Source organism: Melozone crissalis, unplaced genomic scaffold (assembly GCF_028551555.1).
Source record: "Melozone crissalis strain CALT ecotype California unplaced genomic scaffold, PUWL_Pcris_2 ptg000026l_1, whole genome shotgun sequence".
Lineage (NCBI taxonomy): Eukaryota > Metazoa > Chordata > Aves > Passeriformes > Passerellidae > Melozone > Melozone crissalis.
Window position 1 is genome coordinate 10,293,175 of NW_026535804.1, and position 12,986 is coordinate 10,306,160.

The following is a 12,986-nucleotide window of genomic DNA, read 5'->3' on the forward strand; positions in this document are numbered from 1 at the left end:
CTTGGCTTTGTTTCATAATACATGATCCTCTCTTGTGATGTTTGTTTTCCATCTTCAAGAGCAAAGGAACCATCCAAGGGATTACCAGCTGGAAAGGTGTTTGGCTCTGTCATTACTACAAAATGCTTTTTTTTCCAGCCTGAACAGAAGGAGTTTGTGGTCAGAAGGCTGTAAAGAGACAGCTAATTCATGGCAGGGCTGTAATTGTGGTGAGGACTGCAAGAATAATTATTTTCTTCCAATAGATACATGTGCAAAATATACTCTCCACCTTGAAATTCTCATCTCTGCAGATTGCCATGGCCAGAATCACTGGCTGCTCCTCAGTGTGTTGCTGCACACCTTGAGCACTGGAGCTCTCACTTTTCTGAAGGAAAACTCCTCAGAACTCAGAACTTGACCCATGGAATTCATTCAGTGTGTAACTTTTCAATAAATCATGCTCCAACCTCAGCTACTTCCAAATTCCCTAATTTCCTTTTGAGATTTATTTGGGCAGAGATTACAGGAATTGACCAATTTCAAACCTGTTCATGGGATAAAAATATTTATATGGACACACATAATTGGGAGCAATTTTTCTATGGAAAAAGATTGAATCTGTCTTTGAGAAAATTTGGCTCCCTGAACTGGCTGGGAATATCCCTGTGTGCCACAGAGTGGGAGAGGCAGTTATATATTTATCTGCAGCCTTGCTCCCCGCTCCTTTTGATCTCATGTCATGACTCCCCTATTATTCCATCTCTTATGAAATATCTCATTAAGATTTGTGCTTTCTGGACAGAGAACTGGATTTTTATGTAATTATGTCAAAGTAGCTGTGCTTCCAAGACCTCAACAGACTATCTATAATATTTACTGGCATTAGTTTTTTAAGTCACATCCAGTTCAAGTGCCAGATTTACTGACTAAGTTCAGTAGTTCATTTAGAAAAATGAGAAAGTAGAGGCACAACCACCTCACTTGTTCACACTCTGTCAGTGTGGGCCTTGTCATATGTTCTGTGATAGCCATATGTGCTTGGGACACAGGATCTGTACTTCAACAAAGAGAGCTCTTCCCTCAGGAGGAATTTCAGACCAACCTTTCCACTTGCTTGCCTTCATCTTTTCAGACTTCTTAGAGGGGGGAAAAGCATCATAAAATCATTGCAAATTATGGGATACTCAGTACCATCATACAGGAAAAGTCCAGGTGCAAATAAAATCACCCTCAAAGTGTCCCTTGCTTTGACTTTGCATATTTTGAGTGACGCCCAGCAATCCTTTTGACAATTTCCAGAGTGAGATCCTGTGGTGCAGGTTAAACCAGGGCACAGCTGAATCCTTTTCAGCTGAAATCAGTGTTTCATGGCAGTTGCCTTAAATAGTGAATTTACATTTAATTTCCATGTGCTATATTCAAGTTTGTTACAACCTAGTTCCACATTACTAAGACAGGAGACAAAAATAGAGAAAAAGCCACCCTAAACTCAGCCAAACTAGAAATGGATTTTCTTTTTAGCTGCCATATCTAAAATTTATTTTACTTTAGTTTCATAATCAAGATCCAGACACTGAGTTTTCCAGAGAAAAATATTATGCTACAAAGAGCAAGGCACAGGAAATTTTACATACTGTGAATTTTCATTATTGACAACCTTTGAATTATTTGACAAGCTGTTTTTTTTTTTTTTTTTGCTTTCCCCAGACACCATCAGATGGCAAAAAATCACTGCCCAAATATCAGCAGCAATTAATTCTGTGCCTAAAAAACAAAACAAAACAAATCAACAGAAATCAGTCAAACATAATGATGCTTGTGCAACAAATAGGAAAATGGAATAAATGGAATGTTTTTGTGATTTGCTTGAGCAGTGTCTGTCCCCAGCCTGCCTTTGCTGCACCTCCACTGCCTTGCAGACATTTCCCAGCAGCAGAGGGTGACAGGCAGGGACAGGGTGGCTCTGCCATGTGTGACATGGCTGGGCACTGACTGCAGCCCCTGCAGCCATATGGTGTGGCCTGGAACCAGCACAGCTGATTGCAAGGCACAGTTGGTGCATTCCCCACAAAAAGGAAAAAACCAAAACCCGTGTCTGTGGTGCACACTGAAACAGCGAGAGGGAGATGACAGTTCCACTAAATTAGTCCTTTGTGACACAAATACTGAGCAGTCAATGGACTGATGAAAGAAAATACCTGTCCAAATAAAAAAGAGCTTGAGGAAGTGTTCTCATGGAAAGCACACACCCAATTTATTGACACACAAGCAGTAACTCCCACCCTCCTGCCTGCATTTCTACCATTTCATTCATGTAAGAATTCTCTCTGTAAGGATGTCCCTTATGGTTTAAATATTCAGAATACAGACTTTATTTATCTATATTCAAATTCCCAAAGTGCAAATTTTGCTTTGGGAGAAGGGTGTGATTGCTGTGCCCTTTTGCACTGCTCTGTGCCCGCTGAGGCTCCTGGCTGCAGCCCCTGCACTTCCCCTGCCCAGCACTGCCCAGGGTACAAAGGGAAGCAATACTTCCATGGACTCTACAGATGCCACCTCCCATATCATTTCTATCTCCATTCTAATTTTTAAAAATTCCATTTTGTAATTTAGAGCAAAAGTAAAATCAAAATAAAATTTCTCTTTAAGAAGTTGACTTTTAATTTAAAAGATCTGCAAGAGGAAATAGTGACTGGCCTGACTCACTGGTCCAGTTTCTGCCAGTGTTAATGAAGCTGTAAAGCTACAAGGTAGCAGGGACAATATTTGATGTACTCACATGCTCATCCAACACTGGCTCTGTTTTTCTAAGAATAGAGTTGCCATGGAACAACTACATGGGATACATTAAAATCAGCTGCTCTGAGCACTGAAATCACAGCTCAGTGGATTTATGGTTCTGCACTACTACACAAGGTTGCCTAAATAAAGACATTTATTGTCCCTTGTTCTTTCTGTCAGTATTTATATTTGTGCAAATCAACCACAAACTTTAACAGATTGGAACAAGAATGCTTTAACACATTTAAAAGAGCTTAAAATGAATTCTAAGACATAGAAAAATCAGATTCCAGAGCAGATACCATCTTTCACTAGTATTACTACTATCTTCTGTCATGTCAAATGGGAAGAAAAATCAGTAGGAACTTTGCATCAAGATGTATTGCAATAATTAGGTAGAATTATACCAGACAACACAACATGTTAAATGAAATAATTCTAATAACATCCAAATGACAGGAACCCAAGGCCATTTATATTGCTTTCTTCCATGGATCAGTGGAATTAGTTTTAGTATCCTGAAGTCCAGGTATTGCTTTTCACCATCAATATCTACTTTATCAGACAGTATGGAAATGAAGAATAGATCAGAGTGCAAAGATTTAAAAAAAATCTCTATGATCTAAAAAAATACATTGAGAAATAGCTGAGTTAAAAACAGATTTGTATTATTGCCCTCATTACTGTAACATTAATATTCATTTAGTCTATTTTGCATTAGAACTGCAAAATTTACAGAAGTTTTTTTTTGATTCATTATTTCTTCATCAGAACAAGGCTGATAGTTGCAATGAAGGAAAATACAGGGTATCTATGGAAATCTATAGGAATGGGTGCTATGCTTCCTGTTGTTTTCTACCCAGACAAACAGTGACATTTAATCTAAAGTTGTCTGTCACAAAGGAGAAATGCACTTTGCAAGTTCTTCAGGGAGGTTTAAGCCTGCCCAATGGAAATGAGGTTGACTCCTGCTCCTGGTTCCAAGGTGTTTGGATTAACAGAAGCTTCTCCATATTTAGGAACCTTCCAGCATTTCAGGGCTGTACCAGTCATGTCTGTGGTCCCAGATAAAGGTCATGAGAGCACAAAAATGTAGATCTTCCACTGGTTTACTGTGCTCCCACCAGGGAACAGCACAGCTCTCAGAATTACAAAATCAGGGAAATTAGGGCTGGAGTGCAACCCTCTAATTCAGTTGCTCTTTCTCCTCCTCAGTTCAAGCAGGGGTCAGTGAAATCTCTTAATCTAGGCAAACACTGCCTTAGTCTGTGACTCAGGTGCTGCAATAGAAAGGTAATATGATATTGCCCCACTGGCAGTCTGGTAAAAATGACATTGGAAGAGCTGGATTCAAGCAGAATAGAGTTTCTTTGATTTACATCACTGGAGTATCCCACCTCTGTGCCACTTTCATCTGAATTCCCTGGCTGGATACTGTTCAGGGCTTGATTCACAGTATTTTAGCCACAAGCTGACACACTGAAAGAATTCACTGTGCTTAAATAGCTTCAGTTCTTCCTCTGTCAGACAGCAGCCCAGATCATGTCTGCTCACTGCTGACATGATAATGCAGCAGAAAATTAGTCTGCACCCTCCCAAAACCAAAGGTGTGGGCTTGCTCTGGATTAAAGTGCTGCCAAAAAACACAAGTGAACATTAAAAAGTGCATAAATTACACAATGTTCATCTAGCTGGTAATGTAATACACTTCTTTTTAACTCCACACTGATCTGGCTTAGAGAGGCAGCCCCTGTGAGTGGTTGGTATCTGGTGGTTAATAGATGATCCCTGTCATGTTCCCGGTGGGAAAGCGTCTGCATGCCAAAAGCATTATTCCAAATTCCACCTTGTTCTTGTACATGTAATTATTCTGCCATAAGCAGTGCAACAGCTGTCAGCCTCATGAACAGGCAGCCCCAGGGGGCTGAGGGAAATGTTCCTCCCACCTGGAGAACAGAACACCTTCCTCTTCCCAGGGCTGCTGCAGGGACACCCCAAAACACTGCAAGGCTGTGCTCAGACCCCTTAAAATCTGCTTGATTGCCTTTTTCTTCTTCAAGAATGAGTTCAAACACCCCATCATTGGCTCTCTCTTTTACAGATCAAATTTTCCAGACATCTAAACTTTTCATGCCTACAAGAAACCTCTTCCCATAAGTCTGCAACCAATGCATGCCAAAACGAAACAGGAAGAAACATATTTGTGTATGAACCCAAGGGTTCAATCTTTACATGCTGGGCTTTAGTGAAAATTATTCTTATTTTTTTGCAAGGGAAAAGCAGACTCTGCTTTGCTCTCTGCACAGCAAAGTCTGACTGACCTCCTGCCTTCTGCTCCTGAGCCTCTCTGATCAGCAGCTGCTGGCTGCTCATTCCCACCCTCCCTCTACAGGGGATTTTACATAGTTAATTGTCCTTCTCATCTCTAACTCTGAAAATGTTTAACTTTGGGTAAGTGACTGCCAAAAGCATCACCTAAGTGCACAGCCATTGTTCCCCAAGCTGCTTTCTGAGATCTCTCATCTCTGACCATTATTGAGTTTCCTGTTTGTTCTCCCTGACACCTCCTTGGAATCCAACCCCCTTTATTCAGAGATAATAATGTGAAACACAGAGATTGGAATACAAGCAGATCAAAACCCCCTAGTCATCTTATCTTTACTTTCCATAAATGTTCATCACAACTAAATTCACATATGTAAATGACGCTGTGTTTAGAGAAGGAACAAATAGAAGAGGCAGAAAGGAAGGTGGGTACACAGATCTTTCATCTCCTGGTACTTCAGAGGTAACTGCTCTGCAGCTGCTCCAGAGCAGGACACCCAGGGAGGGACAAAGGCACAAATTTGGGGCCTTTTCCCAAATGAGAGACCTCCAGGCCCCCAGACAGACTGTGGTTAACCAAGAGCATTAAATCAAGTTTTGCACAAGGTGCCATACTTACACTGTCATTGCTTCCTTTGTTGTCCTCATATTTTGTCTCTATATGAATGGAGAATTTAGGCAAAAACGAACACTGCAACAAAAGAAAAATATGTTTAACACAAGAAATATGCCTTGCTTCATCAGCTGACACATTCAGATCCCCTTTGGTATCACCTTTCTTATTTTTTCAGATTACTTCAAGAAAAAATGTTCCCAGAATGTAAACCTGAAAGGTTTGATGATTCTGGAGGGATACAGAGATTCTATCTAAAAGTTGAAAATTATAATGAAGATATAAATAAATCAGTATAAGCAGTCTGGAATAATTAGATGCAATGGTTTTCATGCTCACTATGCCCAAGAGTATGAGTGTCCTGAATGTCTTGTTAGAAATTCAATTCACTGACATCTTGAGAGCAACTGGATATCCCTCATTATAGACCAGTCTATCCCCATATAGAAAAACCCAAGGACACTTCACCAGATGCAGGTCCTGACCAAACAGACAGCAATGCTTTCATATGAGGGCTTTTTCTTAATTTTGGTGAGAAATTAGTTTTAGCATAATTTCCTATTAATGAAATTAATATGGAATTCATGGATTATGAACTCCTGTGAAAATTTCTTTTTCCTAAATCCAAATAAATATTTATTTAAAAAAAAAAGAAGAACACACCAATGTTTTCCTGTTAAAGATTAATATTCTGTATTTACATGGGAATAAATTTATTTTTCTGAGGATTGCTTAGCTTAGTTGGCTTATGAAGGCTAGAGTTTATAATACTAGGCAACATAATCCTATCATAATAAATATTTCAAATATATTTTATTTATCATTTCACAGTTCCTTCAAAGCAAGTTTTCAGACAGCAGATAGAACAGCTGTCTAACCAGCTCTGAATGACACCAGTTCAGCATCTTCCCTGTTAGTCACCAAGGCTTTCCCTGCATTTACTGCCAGTTCCTTGTGTGATGCATCACTAATCCCCTGTGGCAAATGACTCCTCCATGGGCTGTGCATCCAGGTTATACAATGAGGGTTTGGACACCTCAGTGCTCACACGGCTGCTGGTCCAAGTCCAGGCTTGAAAACATTCACAGTTCCTCCAGGGAGGGGCTGGTGAGTAAGGGAGAGGGGGTTTAGGAGCCAGGTGTAGGGCAACAGCTGAAATCTAAGGCAGCTCCTTGGAGACTGCAGCAACTTCATCCCTCCTTCACTGGGAATCACCCAACAAGCCATTGTTCAGTCTTCTTCTGATCACAGGATATCCGCTATCAACAAGCACATCTAGAATCAATCCTTGTTGAAAAAACAAGTGAGCAGATTCCTCAAAATAAGGTTCTGGTGCCATGGAAGGCAAAACCCCCTTCATGCTGTTGATCTGAAGCACAGGTGCAGTTTCAGAGGGAATGATGAATAAAACCAAATGTCAGATTTCCCTTTGACCTTGGTATTAAAGAAATGCCTGCTATTTTCAATCACTGTCAGGAGGTTGCCAGCAATGAGTCAGGTCATGACACTGAAATGTCACCGTTCCATGTCCTGAACGTGAGGCTGCACTGGAGGAGCTCAACAAGCCCCTGCTTGGGTCTGGCTGGTAATTGATTCCTCTGACCCAGAATCTAAACTCTAATTAAAACAAGAGATCCTCTAACCCTGTATTTCAAAAAGAAGCATTAAGAAAAGACCAAGGTTCCTTAGGCTAGCAGAGAATGGTGCCATTTACCTCAAGCCACCTCATTAGAGAGCCACTTTCTGTAAAGCCACCCACAGGCAGCCTCCCTGTGTGTTTAGCATGAAGGAGAGAACTGTAACAACCTAATTTGAGATTATAAATGGCAACATGGGTTTACCCCAAATGAAAATTCAAATCCACCACAAGTCCTCCACCGCAAAAGTCCCTCTGAGAACTCAACTGGCTGGCAACCACTGCTCCAGCAGCTGTGGGGGGTCTCGCTGCCTTACAGGAACACTTAGCAGGGTCCAAATTTTTGAACATTTCACAGAATGTGTCTCATGATTCATCAGCTGCACTCTGACTAATTGGCAGAGGGCTCTGGCAGAACCAGAAAACTGTTTATGCATCATTCAAAAGACTATTATTCATCGTGCAAAAAGTTGGGTTTTTCCCCTCAAGTGGCGGCGTATTTACTTAACTGGGGATTAAAATTGTTATGCAACAGTCAGAAACAAACTGGGGAGTGAATAGTAGGTAATAAACCTTTCAGGAGAATCTTATTTTCTTCTGAGCACCACTCCCTTTGTGCTCTGCCTCCTCTGGGGCCCGTGTTCTTCCAGCACTGACCTGCAGGCGACCGATGTGAGCACACACAGGAGTGCACAGGGCACTGCTTCCAGCTCTCCATTTCACTGCCTCCACAGCCTGCAAGGGTCCTCTTGGGAATGAAATAGTGGCAAATTCAATCTTTAACTTGAAATTAAACCCAAGTTCTACAGAATAATTCAAAATCTTCAGTCACAGTGGCTTCAATGATAAGGTGTCTTTGTGAAAAGCTCCCAAAGGAGGCATCTCCAGGTATTGTCACCTCCAGATTTTTTTAGAAGTTTTATAAACTCCTTTAAAATTTTTTATACCCCAGCATACCTGTGACACTCAAAAGACAAATAAGGGGAAAATAAGGGGAATATTCAGGTTTTTTGTTTTTTTTTTTTTTTGTTCTCCTAAACTTTCTATATTTGGCACCTCAATTTTGGAAGAACCAGGAGAGATTTAAGGCTCAAGGGAGCACCAGTGCAATAACAGGAGAGTGAACCAGTAATAACCAGCGTGAGCAGGGGCATTTCCATGTTAGAATGAAGGGAATGAAAGCAGCATATGGAAAGCACAGCCCCCAGTTGTGTTAGCAATTCCCTACATATAACCTCTTGAAAAACGCAGGGCCTATTTTTAGCACCATGATTGATTAGCGTTGCCATAGCAATAAGCAACACTTACAAGAACAGGGTAGAACCGAAGTGTGCCAAAACACTTGGCAAAGTCTTAAAGAGACAGTCAAACACATGCAGGGTGTGACAACCATTGAATGCAGAGGGCTGTCAGATTCACCTCGGTGCAGTAATTACACCTGAGGTGGCTGTGGGAATTACTGCAGTTCTCAGCAAAGATGTTGGTTTGGGAGAGGCTTCTTCACCCTCTGGAACCTGCTTTGTGTGAGCAATGCCAGTTCATCACTGCTGTTGCAGCTGGTTTCATTTTCCATGTGGATTCTGCCTGCAGAATGTTCAAAGAGCTGCTAGAGACCTCATCCTTGCTCTTCACCTCTCCTGTTCCTTGTGAATATTAATCCACAATCCTTGGCAGTCATTTCTGCACAGTAAAAATTAATCCCACTTTTTTTTTTTTTTTTTTTTTTAAGCAGCAGAAGCATATTTCCCTAAATCTTAACATAAAAGCCCAGCAAGGCAGACATTTCATGCAAATGTTCTCTCTCATCTTCCACCACTTCTCAGACTGATGATTTTTTTATATGGTCACATATGGATTATTTTGACAACACAGGTGGAACTGGATTTTTAGAGAGTGATCTCCACAGAGCCTAAAGACAAAGAACAAAGTGACTGCTACAATGAGGTGAGAGTGTTCAAGCAAATGAAATCTTTTCCATAGGGTAGCTCCAATATATCACATCCTTTAAATTCAAAGTTCTGGGCACTGTTTTGCTTCTCAGGAGGTAACAACAGCATTTTTTTATTGAAGATCAAGAACCTGGGAAAGAGGAGTCCCAACTTTGTTGCAAGCGACAAAGGGGATGTGGAATTGTGGGGTGATGGAAGGTGGAATATTCAATGTTTTTTGGAAAATGGACAATGGGGAGTTATTGACTCCCCTCAGATTGCTGCAGACAGAGCTGCTGTGTGATCAGGTCACACCAGCATCAATCAGGGTGACAAGGCTGGAAGAGAATAGGCGGAAAGGGCTGGGCAGGGTGATGGCATTTGGAAGATGTGACTCAGTGAGAGGGAGGAGAATTTGGAAAGCAAGATAAGCACAGGAAGGTGGCAAACAGCAAACAAAAGTGCTGTTGAGTGGAAAGGAAAAGAACAATGCAAAAACAGGGCTTAAAAATAAACAAGGGAGCAAAACTCTCATAAACAAGGCAAGGAAGAAAACCACTGTTTGTATTGTGTACAATAACCTGGAGATGGAACGATGAGTAACAAGTTGCCTCCAACTGCTATAAAATTCTTATCTCTGCCTTTGCCTTCCCTCAGGATCTTTTTCTTTGATACACGGGAACAGTAACCTGCTTATTGAAGAAGAAATGAAGTGAAAAGCAGCGTGCACAAGTGGAAATGACAGTCCCATCTATCAGAGGGGGGGCTGGATTGCTTTGGAATAAGGCAGTGCTGGAAAAAGGGGAATTCTCCCAAGCACTGAGTTACTCGTTTCAGTGGGATTAAGCTATTAAATGAGAATACAGGTTTGCAGCTCTCTAAAAAATGTGTTATTTTTTTCTTATAAATACTACAGAGGTCCTTCCTTTTGCTGGAACCTCTACTAAGGAAAATAAATCTGTGTTTTCCCAGGACAATGGCATCAGTGAGCCTGTTTTCTGAGCTGGGGGATGCTGGTAGTAACTTTGCATTAGGCTCTAATCCTGCAGTATGGATTCTTTGTACTGCATTTTTGATGCAGACTCTTCAAATCCTCAGGCTGCAGCAAAGTTTCAGCCCTGAAGAGTGAGGGGTTAGATCCAAATTTCAAGGGCTGGTAAACAGATAAGGGGAACACAGGAAAAAACTCTACAGCAATGTTTATCTGAAACAACTGCTTTCCTTCTCAAGTCATCTCATTATAAAAATAACAATACAAAAACATTCCTTCCAGATAATTTACTTCATGGATAAACCAGCAGCTAAGTGAAGCACAAAACATGCCTGTTCTCAAAAGTAATCAGAAACCAGCAGGTCAGTAATGGACCATTTAGCAACTCTCACTCTGGGGCCTTGACACATACCAGATGACATAATTTTATTTTCCTCAGTCATTTGCTGTAGAAGAATAAATGTCATTGTGATAAATCATCAAAGGAATTGTTGTCTCCTGCTTTCTGTTCCATAACTGATTTTCATAAATATTCTGGGTTTATATTCTATTCATCAGGATGTTTGGGACATTGGCAAGTTGAAGGAATGCTCCTCCTCCTTGTACAAAGCAAACAATGCCATTTTAATGTTTGTTTTGTCTATATAATTGTGAAACTAACAATTGTCCATAAATTATGCATAAAAAAATTATCCAGCTGTTTTTAAATTTCAGCCCCAGAACTGAAATATTGCTAACACTCCAAAGCCATTCAGGGCAGGCAAATCTGTTGGAACTGATCCCTGGTAAACACTTGAACTGCACCTTCAAACCCAGAAGAGTTTGCTTAAATTCTCTTTGTATTTTTCCTAACCACTTTCTACTCCAGCTTGAGAGCGAAACTTTGGCTCATTTTCAGTGTTCATCGATCACATGGAGATTTTGTACCATGGTTTAGCCACCAAACATGATCTGATTGTTTGTTTGCTTGAGGCTCCTCTCTTTTTTTGTCCAGAATCTCCACTGTCACTTGTGCAGGTCAAATGGATATTTACTCTGTGCTGTTTATTTTTTAACAATATCCCAATGCAGGTAAAGAAACTCAGTTCTATGCAATTCTTCTTCGTTTGGTTTGCAGTAGACACAAGTTTGCTTTCTAGTTAATTATTTCTAATCTTGCTGGGCAACCTCAGAAATAAAAATAACAAAGCCTCCTGAAAGTTCAGTTGTTCTTGCCACTGTGAACAGCATAAATATTTTCCACTGAAGATACATATTTGCAAAGGCTGTGATAAGCTGGCACACAAGGGGTTGTTGAGAGCCGCAAGGCATCGTGTGTCCATCCTCCAAGGGAAAAAGGCCCCAGGCCCTGACTAGCAAAGGAATTCTTCCCAAAGGCAGCAGCCACCAGCACCCATTGCCCAGGAGCTGGTGCAGCTGGGCAGGAGGCACCTGACCACACCCAGGTCCTGGGATTGTTTATGGAGTGGAATCCAGTGGAGTTACCCAGTAGGGCTGCATTTCACAGGTTTATTGTCTTAACATCAACCTAATCACAAAATAAATGGATTTGTAGATAAAACTTCAACATGTATTTTAGCAAGATATCTTATCAGGTTTCTAATAACAAGATCAAAACCAAAGCAGCTCCAGTGCCTGTCTTGAAGACACTTTCTCACATACAGGTCTGAAGTAACACCCCAACCACTAAAACTTTGAACTTTACAGGAATATCTGATTCCCTAAATAGTACCCCCAAATTGGATGATTTCCTTTGGCTCCAGCTTTGACAGTATTTTTTGACTTCCTCCTCCCTCTCCATGACAGCAGGAAGCTTTCAAGGATTAGCTCCAGCTCTGATACAGCATTTCCTGGGACAGCCCCCATGTGTCACCTTCCTGAGAGGAAGTCTTGGCAGCTTGAACCAGGTGCTTTTGCAAATGCTCTCCTGATGTGACCCTACAGCACAAATTGCACCTCACAAAAGCATCACTTGTGCAATAGTTCTGTTAAACTCATTATCTCAAGTGTGGCTTTTGTTTTACATGTTGTTAACATGGTTGTCAATACCCAGTAGCAGATGTGGAGTTTGCTGCCAGATTTAGGGGGTTGCTGTGTAACAAATACCATTGCTTCAAGCAGATGCCACCATAACTGGATCCAGATTACAGAGGACTAACATCATGACAGTGTAATTTCCATTCCTGTTTTCATGCATCCAATTGCTCTTGGCTTTTTATACAACCACGGCACAGAACAATATTCTGAAAATTATTTTTCAATGCCTGATGAGCATTTTTTCTTAGGTGTCCTAATTTCAGGTCTTTAAGAAGGTTGTATTTATGAATTCCCTAATATTCACAGGAGAATCAGATTGATGAAATTATTCCATACTGCGTTTCTAAATGCCAGAGTATGGGTTTGAATGCTATTTCTCAACAGCTTACATATTTTGCAACTGAAAATCCTTAAGACTGTCAGTGAGGTTCAGTCTGCTGTTCACATCCTCTTCCAAAGCACTACCACACACTGAAATAACATGCTGAGCCTTTAAGGTCCTTCTCTTTATTTAGAGTGGAGTTTACAAGGTTAATAAGGTGTGAACATACCACAGAGCAGTACGTACTTGACTCGATAAGATTATGCTTTATTTATCCAATTATTGGCCTGCCTTTAGAATGAGTTTTCCTTGAAATGAGGCTCAATTTGACTCTCACCATTTCCCACAGACCCTTCAGAAATAATTTATGA

At 40.8% G+C, this 12,986-nt stretch overlaps 1 protein-coding gene across 1 annotated transcript in view; it reads right to left on the reverse strand.

Moving 5' to 3' along the window:
• PITPNC1 (phosphatidylinositol transfer protein cytoplasmic 1) overlaps positions 1–12,986 on the reverse strand; it is a 74,767-nt gene that overhangs the window by 18,812 nt on the left and 42,969 nt on the right. Inside the window, exon 5 of the mRNA XM_054278702.1 lies at positions 5,708–5,779. Coding sequence (XP_054134677.1) covers positions 5,708–5,779 — 72 coding nt within the window. The remainder of the gene's footprint in view (positions 1–5,707; positions 5,780–12,986) is intronic.